This window comes from Micrasema longulum, unplaced genomic scaffold (assembly GCF_059751315.1).
Source record: "Micrasema longulum isolate JH-2025_06_02 unplaced genomic scaffold, ASM5975131v1 h1tg000838l, whole genome shotgun sequence".
In the NCBI taxonomy this organism is placed as follows: Eukaryota; Metazoa; Arthropoda; class Insecta; order Trichoptera; family Brachycentridae; genus Micrasema; species Micrasema longulum.
Genome location: NW_028278030.1, coordinates 1 through 20,963, shown reverse-complemented (window position 1 = coordinate 20,963; position 20,963 = coordinate 1). Strand labels below are relative to the sequence as shown.

Here is a 20,963-nt window from a genome sequence, read left to right as displayed (position 1 = left end):
TCAAATTAAATATATGATTAATTATAGAGAAATACAAGACGAGAGTTAGTAAATTCGCAAATTTGAAATAGCCAGTGGCTGGTTCATTTTATTTACATTAGTTTAATTTCTTAAATTTATTCAAAATTTTGAGAAAAACTGAGATTTTCATTTTAGCTAAGATGGGTCTCATTAATATTAAACGCTAAAGGAATGTCCCTTTGATTATTATTATTTAAAATACCAGATTAAATTTATACAACACACTCAAAATATGGTCTCCTATACATATTTACATACAAAATACATTAGACTAACTTAAAACAACTTTGATCGTTATGATTTAAAAATCATTTGAGAAATCCCTGTTTTTGAGCCGCAAATAACTGGATATGTCCAGTTATGACTATCCCGCAAATTATAATATCTGAGTTAGTCACATGCACTACATCTTTACACCCATTTCCAGAACCAAATATTTATATTGCTGTATTTTGCGGATGATACGGCGCATTGGACCATAAGATGCAACCCAAAATTTAGATAATAGATATTAATTTTTAGAAAAAAATGTCATGGACAATAAGACGCATCAGACCGTAATTTTTGTTTGAATTTTTAGAGTAAAAAAGTACAAAAATTGTACACATCATATAATTAAAGCCTGTTATAGGAAAACACAACCTTATTCTTTTAAAAAATAAGATATATATTTCAAGTCTTGCGTTCTATGTAGACATACGTGATATCATAGCCAATTGTTTTTCCAAAATTTGATCGCGTTAGCAGAAGGAACAGAAATGGCATCCGGAATGCTGAAGTGTTGATAAAAAGCCCTTTGTGTTAATTTAGTGAATCTTAATTTTTATTTTAATTTCAATTATATAATGAATTACTTAATTTAATCTTTGATACATTAGTTAGTTTGGACGTGTGCTTTTTGCTATTTGGTGGGTTTTTTACGGCCATAACCGCAAAAAAAAAACTTATTTTGCTCTTTATTACATGCATTCTCACTTCCAACTTCCCCGCTGTACCGCCTCAAAAACACGTAGCGAGAATTTAGATCAGTGCTGTTCAACTTGTCATGATGAGAGCAGCGCACTGCCATAGAGCAACCTCTCACAACAAAATATATAATTAATTTTGCAGAAAACTCTAAATATTATGACACAGTTTTATTATGGCAATAGTCGCATTTATTGCATTTTAGCTGGGGTATTCCTGGTATCCTCCTCGGAAACTCGGAAAGGTTAACCACAACAAAGTTAGAGCTTCAAATATGAATTTAATTAATCCGTGGGGTTATTTGGGTAAAATCATATTGAGCTGTTATTCATACAACTACATAAATGAATACTCAATATTTGAACAATGATCTTTTAAAATTAACTAACAATCTGTAATTGGCTTTATTTTTTCCATGCGTTGATTTATGTAAAGTAACAGAACTTATAATTATTACTTTCAATTATTTAATTTGAACTAATCTTCACAGAGAGCAGAATTGAACAAAATTAACATAACATAAGAATCGCAATAGACAAAATTCATTATAAAATTTGAGCAAAAACCTTGTAAAACAATATATTTTTGGGTATCTTTGATAATTTCTATAAATCATCAAACAGAATCCCTATTTTTCAAACAACTAGCCCCGTATTTCCAAAAAAATATATTTATCACATTGATTTGACATTAGACATCTTGATTCTTGGCACTGTTCATCGCGCACACACCGGCGGCGGGAACATCAACCATTTCCTCGTCATCACAACACTTACTTGTTCTTTCAACGTCGACAACCACTGTTTCTACATTACCTACATCAGAATCAGCGCTGCTGGGATAAGCGCCGTCTTCATTCTCCGTGGGTCTTTTTTGGCAGCATTTTTCCCCGGTTTTTTTTATTTTGGAAGGGTCGGTTGATTTCTTGGCGCCGGGTTTGCAGCAACTTTCGTCCTGCGTCTGGCTGCAGGTCCCCTCCTCCTGACTGGACTGCAGGAGTCTCTGCGTCTGCGCACGCGCCTCGCAGTTGTACAGATTATTGACTGAAGCCCCCATCCCCTGCAGCAGCGGGGGCGTGGAGCCCTCTAAAGAAGGAAAGAAAAATTACCAATGGAGAATAGTGACGATGCATTTTTCAGGTGCATGTCCAGGAATAAAAGGAATTTGCAGCTCTTGATAACAGACGGGGATATTTCTGTGACTTGGATCTCTAGAAGGGATTTCGTATTCTTCTTGCCACCATTTTGTAGAGGGTCGATGTCAATAAAAAAACATTGTATATTGAACTATTTTATACTCACAGACAAGTGTTGCGATGTTTTTGATTAATATTTGTTGTCAAAGACATCCAACAGTTCATTATAATGCCACGAAATGACTAAATAATTACTCTCCTGATTTATTAGGATTTATAGCATTGGCCCTTATAGATCCAAGCCACAAATTTACTGAAGGCAGCGGTGGTAACAGTTTACCCATCAGTTTCTCATAATTATCCAAAATCTAAGCACGAAATCTCTGATGTAATGGAAAACATTTGTCGGCATTTTAGTTTATGGTTTTTCTCCATACATTTATTCACTTTTATACATGCTACTTCTCGTACATACCGAACAAAAATACTATCAAAAGTTGAGCAAAAACTCTTAAATCGTTTGGAAACATAATTTTAAAAATAAGAACCTGCGTAATAAAAACTAAACGGGCCGCTAACTTAGGGCCGATGCCGCTGGGCATCGGGATCAGATGACGTTATGACATTGTGTAAGTGTCACAAGTAACACCTAACTGGTGTTTTCGCAGACAACATTGAACAATATCACACATGGTTAAAATTGTGTGTAAAAAACCAAGATTTGTGAACCCATTGGCTCAGCACCACATTACAATTTACAACTACTTTTGTAGTTTATGAATGACATCCTTATTTCGGGGGTATTTACAATGCTTTTCAGTTTTTTTTAATGTTTTATGGTCAATGCATAATACACATTACGAGGGGATGAAGTCAGATCAGTTAAAAACTAACACTAGAATTACAAACATGTCTACTAACAAGAGAAAGTGTCTCAATTCGTGAAAAAATGGCAATTATTTCTGAAATAGATGTGGCGTGAAAAATCTTGAGGTGTGTAAAAAATTTTCTTCCACTCACAAAAAATCTATGTAAATATTGTCGGCCTCGTGGTGTAATGGTCAGCGCGTTTGCCTACCATGCAAGAGGTCTCGGGTTCGATTCCCGACATGGTTGATAAGAAATATTTATTTAAAAGAGTGTTTTCACACTAGACTATTTCATGGCCCCTGGACTGGCACCTGAAGTGTAAGAGTGACCATCTTACCTTCATGCAACAAAAATGATCAAGATACGCTGTGATTGGTTACCAATGCAGTGCCCTATGCACCATTCGGTATGGAAAGGGCAAAATGATGATGAATTATTGTGTAAAATTAAAATATTTATTTATCTGCATTTTAAATTTAGAAAGTAGTATGTTTGTAAGCATTTATTATATTTTTTCTTGGTAGTTTTATTTATTTCATTATTTGTATGAACTATACGTATATCATGGTTATTACAAGTAAAAGTGATCATTTGCAAAAATGACGAAATTGAGATTATTGACTTTTTGGCATCGTATTAGCATAATGCTTGACTGGTAAAAATGCCAAGTCGATCCGACACTCTAAAAAGAATTTAATTTGTAAAATATGTGACTATTTGATAGAAGCTTACAGATTTTTGACAAGTAAAACTGACCAACACAAATAGTCACTTTTATTAGTAAATTTAAGATCCAAAGCATTGACCAAGTAACAGTTAGTCAATTTTACTTGTAGGTGATGTCACCAGTGAAGAGTTAGTTAGAGTTAGAAGGCAGTAATTGGTAAGTTAGTGTACGTTTTGAATTTGACAGATACGGTTTTTTTAATAAAAAGTTTAATAATAAAATTTATTCTTTAGATTATTACATAACACTTCTTAATTATTTGTTTATTTTAATTTATTCTGTATTTCTGTGTTTATTTAACCTTAATAAATATAAAAAAATTGATTATTGAAATAAAAAATCCCAAAAACTCAATTTATAGTTATAAAATAAAATAAAAGAAAATACTACTTCCCTCAATGAACGAAACAAAAATGATCATCTCAAATTTCATGACAAATTTTACAGATAAAATTGACCAAATTTTTCCATTTATTTTTTATATAAAAGTGATAATATTTTTTTAATATGTTTATACATTAAAGTTGGAAGTACCGTACATATAATGTAAAATTACCAACCGCCTACTTGAAAAATCTCATCTTTGAGAAGCAATTGAACTCTAGAAAAACACTAAAATGGCTCCCTTGAACATTATTGATTTTGTCACTTGGTCAATTTCTCTTGTATGCCCACGATATATGTATTTGTTTCTTGGTGACAATATGCAATGGCGATTGGATTTGAAAAATCTTTCGCCGGAATAACGAGCAAATTCAATCGGTCCCATCTCCCTTGTACCACCAAGTTTGACTGTATATAAATAAATTAGTGCAAACATGATGAAATTTGAAATGCCATCTGAGAGGACATTTGATGAAATTAGAGAAGCCAAAGTTCAAATTCAACTCGGCTAAACATTTTTTCGATGGCCGCAGATTTGAGGATGCGTGGAATCGTCTGCCTGAAGAAACAAGTACGGCGCCGTCTGCTAATACATGGCTACTGCTAGCTAAGCTTACCAGAAAGACGAGATACCTGCTCCAAATTTAACAAGTTTTAATTAAATGAAATACCTGGCTCTTCACATTCCGGTACGCACACAGTGACAACCTTGGCCTTCTCTCGTACACTTTCCAATTTATACTTTGTAGATATGTGTCCAAATAGATAGTACCCTGCAAACACAACGTTTCAAATAAAACTTAAAAGATAGCGTATAAAAGAAACGTATCTTATAAAAATACAATGTCTGTTTACCTATGGTGATTCCGAGTAAAATGGCCAGGAACAAGTAGCCGTTGAACAGCATAACGACCAACATAATCAGGTAGTTAAAACTGGTGTTTGTCGTGTACAAGAGAACTTGACGCGCGATTATTCCACACCTGGAAAAATAATCCGAATTAGTCACAGGGAAAAAGCACATCATTATTAGTTGTAACAAAGGAGTTTGAATAGCACTGACCCCCCCCCTTAAGAATAAGAATAAGTAGATAAATTAAATAACAATACCTGGTTCTTAGAATGCTGGGTTCAGCGGGGACACTTCTATTATCGTTACTGGTCCCTGGTCTCGATCTAAACATACAAAATATTTTTTAAATCAGTGGCAGTTATGGTATTACATTTTAGTGAGGCTGTAATATATTTTATTGATTACCTATTGGTAAGTACTGAATTTGCATTTTTTATACTGGCAACTCTTATAAGACTAAATATCCCGTTCATACCTACATCCTTCTTAATTCAAATTGTTAAGTGTCTCTCTGATAAATCCTTATCGTATCTTGCATCTGCATACTTCGGACAAAGTGCAATTAGTGTTTCAGAAACAGAATAAAATAAACATCTCACCATCTACACGATCCATGCAAATAGCAAAAGTGCTACATAAAGAAACAATTGGAAGAACTTGAAAGTGAGTAAACAATTTCAATACATATTACAACAGAGATGAAGAACATTTTAGAGAAGGTCGAGACGTCTGTATTTACATTTGGAGGCTCGTTCACTTTCCGCAGAACCGATATTGATGTACACCAAATTCAACCCAATGTACATTAAGGTAAAGGTGTTTTTCGCTTGCAGTACGTGCTGTCTGAAGGAGTGAAAATGTCGTGTGCATTGCTGTGCAAAAAAATGTACTGTGGACAAGGGAATAGGATTGTTTATATGTTGATTTATTAAAATGGATGTGTTGTATAAAATATATAAAAATGTGTGTTTGGGATTAATTTATGGAGTTTAGGGTTGTCTATTTTTTAAAAAAAAACACAGAGGCTAAAGATCTGAACCTCATTTTGAATATAAATTATGTTACTTGTGTGATGATACACAATATTTTTGAGAAAATTCTGATTTTAATTTCCTCGGTTGATTTATTTTTCCTGCTTTAAATTTTACTGTTTAAATTTATTTGTGTATGTCCTTTACTATCAATTTTCATTGTTTCATCATCATTTTCTTTCCGCATCCGAAGATCATTTTTGTTACATGAAGTTAAGATGATCAGTCTTACGGTTCAGGTGCCAGTCCAGGGACTATGAGATATTCTAGTGTAAAAACACTTTTTTCATTAAATATTTCATGTCAAACCCAAGACCTTTCGCACGGCAGGTAAACGCGCTGACCATTACAACACAAGCCCTTTTTATTATTTACCTAGCATATTCACCTGATATATTTATATATATTTATATGTGTTTGGATAATTTATAAAGCGCCATTTTTGTGAAAATCACCTAAATGGCGCTGTACAATAAATAAATATCCCAGCACGTATTGCAGCTACAGAGCGCATAGACAGTTGGGATTCTAGTTCCTTGTCTCTAATTATGATATGCAAAAATAATTATGATATGAAGGAACTAGATTACAGCACGTCTTGCAGCTAGCCCCTATTTACATTTTTATTTTTAATTTTATTTGGCAATGAAGTATAGAGTTTAAGTGATTTTTAAAAATCGATATAAAAAAAAACCAATTTAAAAAATAGAAGTTAGATTACAACAATACTTGCACCTACTGAGCGCATGGACGGTTGAAATTCTAGACCCCATTTACTAAATTTAGATATTTGATAGTTGATAACATTTACATAATATGATTTATATAATATGATAGCTAACATCACAAAAAGTCTTGCAGCTACAAAGCACATTGACGAGTGGAATTTCAGCAACATAAGAATGATTTTAAAAACATTACAATAAATAAAAAAATATAAAAAAACGGTGTAATAATATTTTATAACAATAGAGAAATATCTCATTGTTTTATTTACATTTTTAAAGTAATAAGGGTCTATGAAATACTGTCGAGTAAAAAAATTTTTTTTTTTAATTCTTATTAGTAGAATTTAGCAAATTCAAACACATAAAAAATATGTTTAAATTTGCAATTTTGAATTCCCGCAAAAACGGTCATTGCATTGGCCGCGCCCTTAATATGTCACTATTCATGTTCATTTTCAACTTTGTTCCAAACCGTTAAATTTTTTTTAGAACATCGTCACGAATCTCGAGGTCACAATTATCATTGCAAAACTTGTCGCGTTTTTCTAGTGACATGTTTTTTTATTAAAAAAAAAAAAGTTATTTATGAAAACATTTCTCCACAATATCCATATTGATTTTGAAAATACAATTAATTATTCTAAGTCCATTTCATATATTTTTATCGGAATTCGAAGTATGTGATATCTCCCGTTTTGTATATCTACAACATGAATGACAGTTATACAGAATACGCCCACATTTCACTGGGAATATTTTGATTAGGCAAATCGATAGAGCCATACTCTCGGGCAAGATATTTTTTATTATCTTTTATAATGACTAAAACATAATTTTCATGTGTGAAATAGAACGAAAATGTTGGCAGAGTTTAGCACTCAATGGCAACTCTAAAGAAAAATCCAGAAAAGGGAAATGAGAGAAAGATTAGTCCGCCTCGATGTGTACCGGTTAGTGGGTTTGCCTACTATGCCTAAGGTCACGGGTTCAATTCCCGACAAGGTCAATATAAAAAATAAAATAAAAAATCTAGTGTAGTGAGTGTGGGAATTTTAGAATGACATAAAATGTACTAGCCTTCTCAGTAGATTACTTCTGTCTGTAGAGCACACTCCCTGCATGGCTCTCCGTAGCCTGGAGTTATGATCCCTGCGTACTTTTGACTCCAGAACCTTAAACGAGATATTAGATTGTATAAGTTTAAACCGTGTATACTGGTGCTTAGTGAAACATATGTAACTGAAGAAATAACAAGTAATGAAGTGTAAAGTGTGAATGTAAAGTGGCCACTTAAACCAGCCATTGACAGGTCATAAGCCCTGTAGATGCCTAGACTTCTATATTACCTTCTCTTAAATGTTATTCATCTCTATTGAATTATGATAATGAAGTAATGTTTTCGGGATACACAACTGTCAGATGTGATTCGTTCATACAGCTACAGAAGGCGAAATGATCATAATCCAAACTAAAATTTCTTTCGAGATAATTTCAAATGTGGTTTATTTATTTATTTATATATACGCCCAGTGGGCATTTTTAATAGCATATTTATACATGCATAGAAAATGATTATAAAGGAAAGTAGAAAGACAATGGTATATAGTAGACTTGGTGGGAGTGGAAGCGGGAGAGAGGCGTTTATAATTGAATTTATAAACACCTCTCTCCTGCCTTTTTTGCTGCTTATAATTATTTTTGGAAACAGAGTTTCATGTTTGCATGAAAAAACTGATAAAATCGATTTGATCAGTGATCATTAATTTCCCACCACTAGTAACATTAGCTGTCATTTTAATCAAGCTATATTTTAAGGACTATAAGTATGGTGATATAATTCGGATGGGATTCCCATCCGAATTATACCACTATACTTAAGTGTGACTTTATGCCAAGTTTATGAGTAAGGCCCTATAATATGTTATTGTTATTATTTTTTCTAATTTACTGTTTTTTCCATGTTAATGAGGAAGTTCAGAGGATTTTTTATATTTTTTAATTTTTTAATAGACTATTAAGCTTAGCCAAAATTATTATATATTGTATTATAGCGCTATGATTTTATTAAGTTTTTGATTTCTGAATTTCCGAGGTTCTCTTCCGCTTATTCTCTGTCAGTTCTGCCGATTGGTCCGTTTACGGTAAGCAAACCGGATATCTTTCACACCTGTCTTATCATTGGTTGATTCATATAAACCAGTGACGTCGTTCAAAGTAGTTCATTTTTATTAAAATACACATTTATAAATTTTCGTACAATTTCAAGAAGCTTTGCTGTACAATTTAACGCTCTGATTTTTACTGCACGCAAGAAAACATTTTTTTGTTCTGTAAAAATTTGAACGGTTAGCAACAAAGTTGAAAATTAACATGAATCGTGACGTGTTAGGGGCGTGGCCAATGCAATGACCATTTTTGCGGGAATTCAAAATTACAAATTTAAAATTATTTTTTTTACTGGACAGTATTTCATAGACCCTTATTACTTTAAAAATGTTTTTTTTTTAAAGTGATATTTGGCTATCATCATGAAAATACTGGCAAAGTCCTCTTTAAGTACTGAATTTACATTTTCTATACTGGCAACTCATATAAGACTGTAAATATTCCTTTCCTTCCCAAATCCTTCCTATTTCAAACTCTTGTGCTTCTACCGTCCTGTGAGCAAGTCACATATGAAAAGTTGTCTCTCTGATACATCTTTATCATATCCTGCGTCAGCATATTTCGTACAAAGTGAAGTTAGTGTTGTATAAACAGGCTAAATTATACAGTTCATCATCATCTACACGATACCGGTATCCGTGCTGCAGCAATAGTGAAGTGCTCCATATAGGAAACAATCGGAAAAACTTTAAAAGTGAGTAACAATTTCCATACAGTCCACTAAACTAAAATCCCGCTGTTATCAGCGCTCAATGCCTGAGAGGTATTGAACTGACCAAACAGTCCTAACACAGATCCGAACATGATCCTATTACATATTGAATATAAAATGGGGGGAAATATATAAAAAGGCTAATTACCTTGAGTCCCTCGAAGCATACGGTGAGGCACGTGAAGACGAGGCACGTAACAACCATGGCCGTCGCATTCTGCACGGAGAGTCCCGCAAACAGCAGGTCCCCCAAGTTCACATCCCACCAGAAGGCGTCGTGCATCTTGCTTCAGCCCTCCTGCAAAACAACTTCATTATTTATTTAACACATAAAATGGTCGGACTCATCGTGCGGGCATCGAAACCATTTAAACATGCAGAGACATAAAAAACTTTTATAAAACATTTGTTCGTCCCCAGCATACTGTACTCCTGTTTGGTCACCTTACGATAATATTAGTATTCATAGACTAGAAAGGGTCCAACAAAAATTCTTTAACAAGTCGACAATATAACAATAGATTTACCGGGGCTGATATTTTTTATGACAATGTATGTAAATTTAAGTAAAAAATCATAGAAATATTAAGAGAAGTGGATATTTAATTAATTTTATTATTATACATTAAATAATGTATGTTTTTTATGACTTAGAGGCTAAGCAGGTTATTCCTTTTAAAAAAATAATCAAAAAATACACATACTTTTTCATTTCTTATCTATTACATTTAAGGTAATTTAAATTATTGTCTTTAGTGTAAACAATTGTCCAGTGTATGCATAAGTGTTCTACACTTAATATTAAGTATATACAAAGAAATTGTGAATATGTTTTTATACATACTGTTTGTTTACCTAATAAAATAAATTCATTAATTACAATGTCCCCGACAAATATATTAAGTTCTTTAAAACGAAGGCCATTTTCAGAAGTGTACAAGTTTGGATTTTGTCTAAGGAAAGAGACCATTGCAGAAGACTGCTGCGAGACATTGCATGGATTTATATACTATTAAGCGTGTTGTCCAGATGTTTTAAAAAAAATATATATTTATGTAATAATTTTTAATTTTAGTATTCTTTAATAATATGTATGCTTCCACTTTCCATTATGTTTTATTTATTTACAAACGCCCAGAGGGCTCTTACAATATTTAGGTTAGAAGTACATAAAGTATTATAGATAATTGACAGAAAGTAGAATCATAATTATTTCATGTTAATTACAAAATAATAAGAAAAAGAAAATGAGTAAATATGAACAGAAATTTAAAAAAAGAGAATTAAGGCGATAGACATTCGATGGATAGGATAGCTGATTTGACTGCAGCAGGAGTGGTGTGGAGCCAGCCAGAAGTCCGACAGCTCAGCATAATTATTAGCTGTTCTGTGGATGCTCACTAAGGGAGGGGAGAACGGTGGGTGAAGTTTGTCCTATTGTACTCACACTGGAACATGTGTCGGAGTCTGATGGTACTTGTGGGTACAGGAAAGTTTATCAGGGGCAGTAATTTTGGGCAATCTATTATGGTGCATATCACTTTGTGCATTAGAGTGAGGTCAGCAATTGTCCTTTTGGTGGAGAGCAATGGTAAAATGGAACTTGGATATCAAATTTTGGTAGCAAATTCTGTTGTATCTTGGCCTCGTAGTTAGGTACAAGTTATATTTTTTTTGTAATGTGTATTAATAAAAACTTTCTATATTAGCAACACTTAAGCTAATTTAATAGTTAATCTATTCTTAGGTGGACTCTCATGACTGAGGATCGTGACCAATATGCCGTATTCTCAAGACTGCGGTCCTCAACTTGTCTCGGCACCCCGCATTTCTGAGAGCCGCCTGTAACAGTTTTTATACGGTCCGACCAGCGCCGGGAGACCTCCCTCTATGCTGCCGGCCACGACAAGCGTCTCCAAACAAACTTCTTCTCTGCTTGCGGAGCGACCGAAATATCATCAGGTTCACCAGGGTGGGATTACTGTTTTAGTATAAATACATTTAATTTTATAATAAAGATGCCAGTCTCGAAGATGCCACCGGTTATTCCGAATTTGTGAAGTATCACTCGTCTTTTATTTTCATAATAATTTTTTTAATGTTTTGTGTTATTTTGAAATAATCTCCAACAGTGAGAGCATGAAAAGACGCATGCAAAACGGTTTAACGATATAACTAAAAAATACGTGTATAATTTATTGCTTTAACAATGATTTATTATGGACTTTAGAAACACAAAAAACGTATATAACCCTTTCAGCCCAGACATACATTTAAATCACGAATTTTAAGATTTATTTTAGAGATAGAAGAATCATTATTTTCCGGTATCGTCCATCCATTCGTGGGTGGCCACGAATTTCGCAAGATCTAAAACTGCCCCTTACCCCCATAATTATAAGGGGTTAAAAAAAATATTGTGGCTACTCTCTCAAGGATCATTCATTCATTTATTTATTCATTCCATTACTAATTCATTAAAATAAATTACTGCACTCAGAATTTAATTTGAATTAATTTAAAAAGTCATTTATTTACTTCGTACCTACCAAAATCAAAAAAGTAGCGAGTTTATTTTTTAATTACTGGTAACCCAAAACCAGCATTTTTTATGCTTTAGTTAGTATTTGCCAATACACAGAAACTTCGTTTTTGTGATAGCTGGCTTCTGGCTGGGTTGTTTGTTTTTGTGTGAATTCCTGTCCTAATAAATGATACATAAGGCATGTTTTAAATACATTAAAAACTAACTCAATCTAATAAGATAATATTGCGTGTGTCCAGGAGGAGTCTCAAAACTGATTACAAGGGTTTGAAGCTGTACAATGAGTCACCTGAAGAAATATAATACATAAATTATTTATAAACATAAATACGTAATGTTTAAAACTGTCTGAATATTTTGATAATTATCTCTGTTTACTAAGTCTTCTTTTTTTAAAAGTATATTGTTAAGTGTCCTCGGCACGGGTAACCCAGTGAGATCACATTATTTTTATTATTAATTACAGTTTATAATGGATAGAAAGCATTGAAATATTTGAAACTAATTTGAAAAATACGATCTTGAGAAATTTTTATAAAAATTGTAATGTTATTAAAAATTTATATTAGTTCTTAAGATGTTATGAACTAACTTAATAAATCATAAAAAAAAATTAAAAAGGACCTTTTAATATTTGGCCCCAGAAGCATAATTTATCTAACTTAGATATATTATATAGGAATTCATTCAGGTCAGAAAGGGATAATTTATATTACTTGACAAAAAATATATGTAATAAATTATAAATCAATATGAGTCATTTTACATTTAAAATTGTCAGCATGACAAGAAAATTTGACAAGTAATGAATGATAACAGTAAGAAATTAAGAATTTTACTGTAAAATCTGAATCTATTGAAAAAGCGCAGTATGCATAGCAATAATATAACTTTTTTGTATTGGAGTCACAGTATTATTGACCTTGCATATAATTCTCTTTCTGAGCATTGAAAATCGATGTGATGTCACACAGAAAGCTCGGAATAGGGGAAAGGGGATGATATTGAGATGTGGCAGATATACAAAGATTCATCTTATGTTGACGGTACTGAACATGCTTTTTACCGAAAGAGGAATTAAAGATACATTAGTATAAATAGAGTTCGAACTGTCAGTAAGTTCGCAGAGAGTCACATCTTGCTGGAGGGTGTGATTCTATCAAATACGCTAACGCCCAGTTGCATTCCACGGGCAACACTACAGACTGGTCCGACTCGTCAGCGCCCACGTGGCGAACCCCGGGCAATGGGATCACACTCGTAACAGAGTGATCGCAGCAGATAACGAGAGAATAAAAGGCGAATTTCTGGTGTCTCAAAATCAAAACTAACCAGCTTAGAGAAGGTCTAGTCTCATTCTAGTCATCTTTTCCCAGGAACTACTATGGTGAGTACATTCAATAAGCAGTTGTCATGGCTGCGGAATATAAGAGTGACGCAGGACCGAGATGCTTTTGCTGTAGTGATCGCCAACGTCAGGGGGGACCTGACAAGGCACCGCAAGAAACAGAAGTATAAATATTTGAATAAAAAAATACATTGTTGTCCGAATACATGTTCAGTGTAATAACAAAATCCACCGCTATCCTACGAGGGGAGACTCTACAAAACAAGATCCAGGCAACTTGGAATAATTTACTTTTGCGTGAAATCATTTTTAAATGATTTTTTTATTTTTTTAATATGCTTATTTATTTAAATGTACAATACAGCACTACTGCCAATTACAATGTACATAAATTATGAAAAAAACAAAGACTAATAAGGCACGAATACACATTATGGTACATTGTTAGAGAGGAAGAGTCAAAAACTTTATGACTCAATTGAAGTGGTGAAAGAAAATTTGCAGAGGGAGCTAAAGGCCATTCTGAAATCGGCTTACGAGAAGTGCTTTGAAGATTGGAAAAAATATTGGTATATGTGTATTGCTTCTAACGGTGATTATTTAGAAGCGGATAAAATAAATATTGACGAATAATTGAGCTAAAGTTGTTTTTTTACAAATTTTGGGTTATATTTGAACATATTAATTTTCTAATCCACTTGTTTTATATAGATATGGTATTAAATATGTATGCTTATTTATGCAATAAATTTATAAAATAAATAAATGGTATATTATGCACTTGTACAGTCATCGCTTTCCTATGGAATAATTGGATGGGGGGGAACTTACAACAACCATATTAAACCATTAGAAACTGTTAAAAAAATTATATTAAAAATAATGCTTCACAAAAATCGCACTTTTCCCTCTTTCCAATTGTTCCAAGAAGCTAAACTTTTAAACCTAAGACAAATATACTGTTTTCAACGTTTAAAATATATATTTAAGAACCAAAATTGATTTACAAGTAATTTAAATAGATCAAAGTCAAAGAAGGAATCGTGTGTTAGAAATACTACATTGTAAAACGAGGCTCGCACAGAGACATGCATATTTTATAGGCCCAAAAATTTTTCATTCTTTTTTTACTGATATTTCATTGATTCCAAACTTTCAAAATTTTCCTTCTTTTAAAAAACACGCACTATCCTGGATTCAAACTAAAGATATTAACTCTTTTTTCCATGATACATTTTGTTACCCTTGAATAATAAGGAATATTTTTATGTTTTTTTAAAAATATTTTTTTATTTTCCTTTTTTAATTACTATAAAAAAACCGTATAATCTTTTACAAAATATTTTATTTTCTCTTTCTTATGTTACACAAAAATATTACAACTGTCCATTATTTATTATAGGAGCAAAAATTCATGAACATTTTCTTGTATACCCACGAACAGGCCATGCCTTTGTGGGATTTTTTTGTTTACTATTCTTACTATTAATATGTATTGCATGTAATTATGCTTTATTTTCTGAATACTCTGTTTTACCTCTTATGTATGTTGTAAAAAAAAAAAAAAATAACAAAAAAAAATATTTAAAAAAAATAATAATAAGGTATGTCCAGCTGTCTGTTTTGTTCCTTAATAAAATAAATTTAAAAAAAATATGTTACAATCAGAAGAACAAGAATCCTGTTTAGATATAATAATTTCTATTGTAAGAGGTGAACATTCCACTTCTGATTCCCCTGAGAGTGTTTTAAAAACAGTTTGTTGTAATTAATAGAAGAGTCTATTCGATTACTTATAGCTTATAGCTATATAATAATATTATGTTCCTTTAACAATGGTTGCTGTTGGCTTATGTTGAATAATATTCACTAACCGTTTTATAACTGAATTAATTACTAGGGATATAAAAAATATTTTTACAATGTCAGAGCGCTTCTTTATTTACATTTAAATGAAGATTGAAATGTCACTATCTAAATATTTTAGTTTTTCTTTTCTCCTCCTTTCCTTTCTATCCCCCTCCTCTCTTCGTAGTATACTGTGTAGATTTTTAGTTTATTTTTGTTTCAAATTTTGTATAAAATTTATAAGTTGAGTTCAGTAGTTCAGGCGCATCAAAGAATGAGTTGAGAGTTTTAAATAGGACTAGAAGGTCGGATTTATTTCGACGGTCTTGAAGAGAAGATATATTTAAGCTAATTTCTAACTCATTATATGTATATTGGTCTCTGGATAAGCCCAATCTCCAGCCTATCTTTCTTAAAAATCGATGTTGAACTGATTCATGTGAACATCTCATATGGAGACCAGATAACAGAGAAATACTCTAGGTGCGGGCGAACTAGGGAACAGAAGAGTTTTAAGTTTTAATGTTCATATAAATCAAATTTGAACACATTATTTATAGACAATGAATATAAAAACTCTCGATTAAGCAGTTAATTTCTGACGTTTCTGACGTAATTTACACGTATTATTAAATCTAAGGTCAGTAAGAATTAAATAAAAAATATAAGTTAATAATGATCAAGACAGTATAAATCTTCAAGAAGACCTTAATAGATTAAACACATGTTGCATTAAAAACAGATTGTCTATTAACATTAAAAAGTGTCAGCAAATTTCTTTTTACCGCATGCGTTTTAAATTAAATTAAAATATCAATAATTTATATAAAATCAACGAGTTAACTATAAATTCTTCTACAGAAGTCCGTGACCTTGGTGTTGTACTTGATAGTAAACTTACATTTAACAAACATATAGAAAATACTGTAGAAAAAGCTTGCAAAATGCTAGGGTTTGTCATACGATCAACCAAACCTTTCACGAGAACTGACGCATTGGGAAAACTTTTTTTTCATATGAACGTAGTGTCCTAGAGTTTGATTCTCCCATTTGGAATCCTCAATATAATACTTACAAAAATCGTATTGAACATATTCAAAACTGTTTTCTCAGACAATTAGATTTCAAAAATAATGTTTCATTTTCAAGTAGGACTGAGCCCACTAATTTTCATAAGGTTCAAAATCTCGCAACTGGGCGTACCATGTTGGACATGAGCTTTCTCTATAAAATTGTAAATAACTTAATTGATAGCCAAGAAATTGTTAGAAGCATTTCATATCGAGTCCCTGTCTGTAGAACTCGTCAATCTGTACTCTTCGACATTCCTAACTCAATGACTAATTATATGAAAAATAGCACTCTGCGAAGAATACAGATTACCTATAAGGACAGCTTTAGTGACATCGACATATTACACTGTAAATACTATGTTTTTATCAGATCTGTTAAAGACATTTTAAATTTATCTCCTGCCTAAATTTAAACTTTTAATTTTGACTTTTAACTTTATCTTTTAGTTTTAACTTTTTGAATTTTAATTTTAACTTTTAAATTTAATTTAAACTTTTAATTTTAACTTTTAATTTCAACTCTTAATTTTTACTTATGCATATGTACATCTACTACCTGCATCTAATTAATTATTGTTGGTTGTGAATTTTTACTAAGAAATATAAATGTTCATGGAAGCAGAGAGAGAGGGGAGGAAAGTAGAGTTGGAGCTATGCAATGTCTTCTCCCTTTTATGTACTTTTTATTTAATATTTATATATATATATATATATATATATATATTTAGAATGTAAGTACTTTTTCCACTCTCTTCCTGCATTCATAATAAATTAATGTGAAATCTATATTTGGTCTTACTTTTTTAATTGTTCTTTTGTATCTTGTATTTATATAAAGACTGTATGAATTCCTTAATAAATAAATAAATATTTACTTGGTAAATTTAACCAATGGAAACTTTCTATAAATAACAATTCTTATCATTCATTCAAAGGCCGATCTTGTGACATTAAAATATTTTATATAAAAAAATATATACCGATCTGTTCTGTTGATTTCTTGGACGTACCATTTAATATTACATTTTGTAAAGAGAGGCGTGTGATATTATGAACTCTAGCACTGAATTGATTGCACAAGAATGTTAAAAACATTTCATATTTATAAAACAAACCAAAGAACAACTTTAAAAATAAATATGGGATGATTTTTGTAAATATAATTATCAAACACATCCAGAATTAATAAGGAATTATTTTCGCAGAGAAAATAGTTTCATTAGGAACTATTAAAAAATAAAATTGATTCATAAGTTTATCAGTTGTGGTTACATGAATAGACGAATGTTAACAGTTGGATTTTACGTCAAATGATGTAATTATTAACAATTAAAAGGCGGGGATGAATTAAAAAAACAAACCTTCGTCCTGCTGATGAATTCACTGATAGAACCGTAGTATAAACACTGAACTTTTGTTACAGAAAATAAAATAATCATTATTATCGGTCAATTCGGAGTTCACCATCTTCTCACCATACGGATATGTCAACAGAAAATGGCAAGGGAAATTGGAAGGAACAGATAAGAGAATTCCATAGAAAAATAAATATGCGTAAGTACTTACCGATAGATTTACAGTGATAACAAAAAGATCGACGCGACACACACCATTGGTTTGTTATAGATATTTTGGATGAAAATTATATGAGCCGCTCGACAGAATACATATTATTAAAGATTATCTTAACTTTAAGATATATTTATTTTAATATTTTCTTCATACTAATGAAGAAAATATTAAAATAAATCGAAGACTTATCTTACTATATATGCTTACAAAGTCCCTAGTTCGATAAATGAATGACGATTTTTTTAAAATATAATAATTATTCATTGGCTGACTGACATCTGAATTCAAAGACTTCATACGGGAACGAATTATTTATATTCGCTCTGTTATTGGCTTAGAATAATAGTACACCGCTGGCTTATAAAGTCGCCCATGCGGACAAAAACCATTATATGATTATCAATTACGAAGTTAACTTCAGTTTACAGCAATAATATGACCAAACGTACTCAGGTCGAGAATAGCAAGCGCAAACAGAAACCAAACTGAAAATTTGGAACGCTTTTATTATGTGCAATAGAGCTAAAGAATTATAATAATAATCATTTATTGTGGATGAGAGAATGGTCAAAATCTTATCTTGTTCCAGAGTTATAAAAGATATAGCAGCTATGAAAAAATCAAATTTATGTACCAAGGTGAAAATTTTGATAGAAAGATCTAAGGGGCTTAGAGCGAAATCCAAAAATAAAATTTATTATCTCTTATTTCCAGATTCCATAATTTCCTCCATTTTGTTTGTAGGTAAGTTGTAACAAATACAAGGAAATGGGTTGAAAGTTTAAAAAGTTTCAAGCCAGCGCGAAACCTTTCTTATAATAATTCCCCTAAACACAATCTTATTACAAATAAAAATAACCGTAAGTATGGTCCGCGAAAAATGTATATGGCTGAATGATTTTTTTTTCCATTTGTCAAAAAATAATATTAAAGGACAATGGAAAAAATGAGGTGACTGCCATTCACATATAGATTTTCAATGATCAATCCAAGACATTTTGGACAATTTCCGTCCACACTTATATTTCATTGATCACAAAAAATACGTTTATTTTTAAACAATAAAAAAATTAAATAAATAACGTCGGGTTGTGGTCCTGTGGCTAGTGTCTCGGACTCACGGACCAATGGTCCGTGGTTCGAATCCCACTCTACTCCAACTAAGTTTCCATTTTCTAATAGTGAGTTATTTACAACTCGTTGAAAATGGCCCTAAAAATGTAATATTTGGGTAAATCATAAAAACACAAATATTTCTTAAAAACAAAAAAAAAGTAATAACAATACTTAATGAGTGTTCAATTTTAAAAAACACTATAACGACATTATAATGAGGAAGTTCAGTATATTTTTTAAATTTGGTAATAGACAATAAAACTAAGCAAAGTTTTTTTGTTTATTATTTATATATCGTATTATCCTATGATTATTTAGAGTTTTGTATTTCTGAAATAACTCCGCGTGTGACGTCAGAAGTTGTTCTTTCTGTTAGTTCTTCCGATTGGATCGTTAAGGTAAGCCAACCGAATTTCCTTCACAGCTCTTATTTCATTGGTTGGTTAATATGTACCAATGAGGCCAATCAAAGTAGCGGGTTTTTATTAAAATATTTTTTATTATTTTTTTCGTACATTCAAATTCGTGTTTTCAAAAAACTTTGCCATACAACTGAATGCTCTAATTTTTACCACGCGCAAGAAAACATTTTTTGTATCCAATTTCACGTAGGGCTGGAGTTCCTCATTGAACCTAGAATGTCTACCCGATGTGTTAGCTAAAGATAAATTAATAAATGGTAAAATGTTAAAGTCCCCCCATTTTCCCCGAATAATACCAATCCCCAATCGAGTTGAAATCCCCCGCAGTTTGAGGAATTCTCCTTAAATTGGCAGCCCTGCTCGTTGGTAAAGCAAACAACATTTGACAGCTGACAGCTGTTTGAGCGTGCAAACGCTGCAAGCGTCAAAAGTCTCTTCTTAAGTTGACTGTAGAATAGTTATTGTAACGAGCCATTAGTTGATTTCTAAGAGTTTTCGAAACAAATTGTTTTATAAATTTCAAAATGAATACTTCTAAAAAAAACAAACTACCTCCTAAGGTAGAGGATATGACAAAAGAAGAAATAGTATATTTTCTCAAGAAAAAGCGCGATTGCGAAGCAACCGCTCAGTCCGTGGTTATTTCACTCCTCGAAAATGAAGTTTCAGAATCGTTTTTCCTAAGATGTCTTCCGCGTATTAGTCAAAGTCATTATGAAGATGTAAATGAAGAAAGGGCGATTTCTAAACTTTGCGGATATCCGCTGTGCACTAAAAATCTGCCAGACAAGCTACCATCACAAAAATATATTATATCGTGTAAGACAAATAAGGTGTACGATATAACAGCCAGGAAAAATTTTTGCAGTAATATTTGCTATGAAGCCTCTGTTTTTATCAAAGATCAAATCTCAATCAGCCCTCTATGGTACCGTGAAAACGAAGGTATTCCGAATTTCAAATTGTTATCACACAAGACAAAAGGAATTATTGGGGATGAAATTGATTTGTCTCTGGTCAAAAAAGTCAACTTAGAAGAAACAAAAGAAAACTCTTTTAATTCTTTTCTTGATTTTACCGAAGCATCTCTCACTGAAATATCTAAAGATCCCGAAGGAAAAGATGTCGTCATTGAGTCGGTCGAGATTGATGTAGCTAATGATGAAAAAGAAAACGAGCTAGCAAAAGAAACAGGTAATGATACGAAGCCTGAAATAGAAATAAAAGACGAACTAAAGAGACATACGGAAAATGAATTAAAAAAAACAGTCAAATTTCAGGATAATGTTGGTGAACCTAAAAGTAAGCTAAAGTTGAAGTCAAATTTAAAAGGAAAAATTTTGGGAGAAATTTTTGAAAGGAAACATGAAAATAAAACAGATCCAATATTAGGCGCAGGCCAGATATTACAAGATAGTGTAAATGAAGCTCGATCTAAACAAGATA

At 31.9% G+C, this 20,963-nt stretch overlaps 2 protein-coding genes across 2 annotated transcripts; one reads left to right on the top strand and one right to left on the bottom strand.

The window, feature by feature from the left end:
- Positions 1-1,142: 1,142 nt before the first annotated feature.
- On the bottom strand, positions 1,143-17,906 carry LOC148278704 (uncharacterized). Its single transcript, XM_088230993.1, has 7 exons — positions 17,769-17,906; positions 9,742-9,891; positions 7,793-7,887; positions 5,214-5,279; positions 4,959-5,086; positions 4,775-4,876; positions 1,143-2,072 (listed from the first exon to the last, which is right to left on the bottom strand). The coding sequence occupies exons 2-7, from the start codon at positions 9,874-9,876 to the stop codon at positions 1,678-1,680; spliced, it is 921 nt and encodes a 306-aa protein (XP_088087119.1). The 5' UTR covers positions 9,877-9,891; positions 17,769-17,906; the 3' UTR covers positions 1,143-1,677.
- A 1,998-nt stretch (positions 17,907-19,904) lies between these two features.
- LOC148278703 (uncharacterized) lies at positions 19,905-20,959 on the top strand (the record flags this gene model as incomplete). Its single annotated transcript, XM_088230995.1, has 1 exon — positions 19,905-20,959. A coding segment is annotated over exon 1 (918 nt), but the record flags the coding sequence as incomplete, so codon positions are not given.
- Between the last annotated feature and the right edge of the window lie 4 nt (positions 20,960-20,963).

Excerpts from the sequence above, each read along its gene's own strand:
- LOC148278704 (XM_088230993.1), bottom strand. The coding sequence starts at position 9,876 with ATGCACGACGCCTTCTGGTGGGATGTGAACTTGGGGGACCTGCTGTTT. Across the intron at positions 7,888-9,741 it reads TATGCTTCGAGGGACTCAAG|GTTCTGGAGTCAAAAGTACG; the intron begins GTAATTAGCCTT and ends ATCTCGTTTAAG. Across the intron at positions 5,280-7,792 it reads AGAAGTAATCTACTGAGAAG|ATCGAGACCAGGGACCAGTA; the intron begins GCTAGTACATTT and ends TTGTATGTTTAG.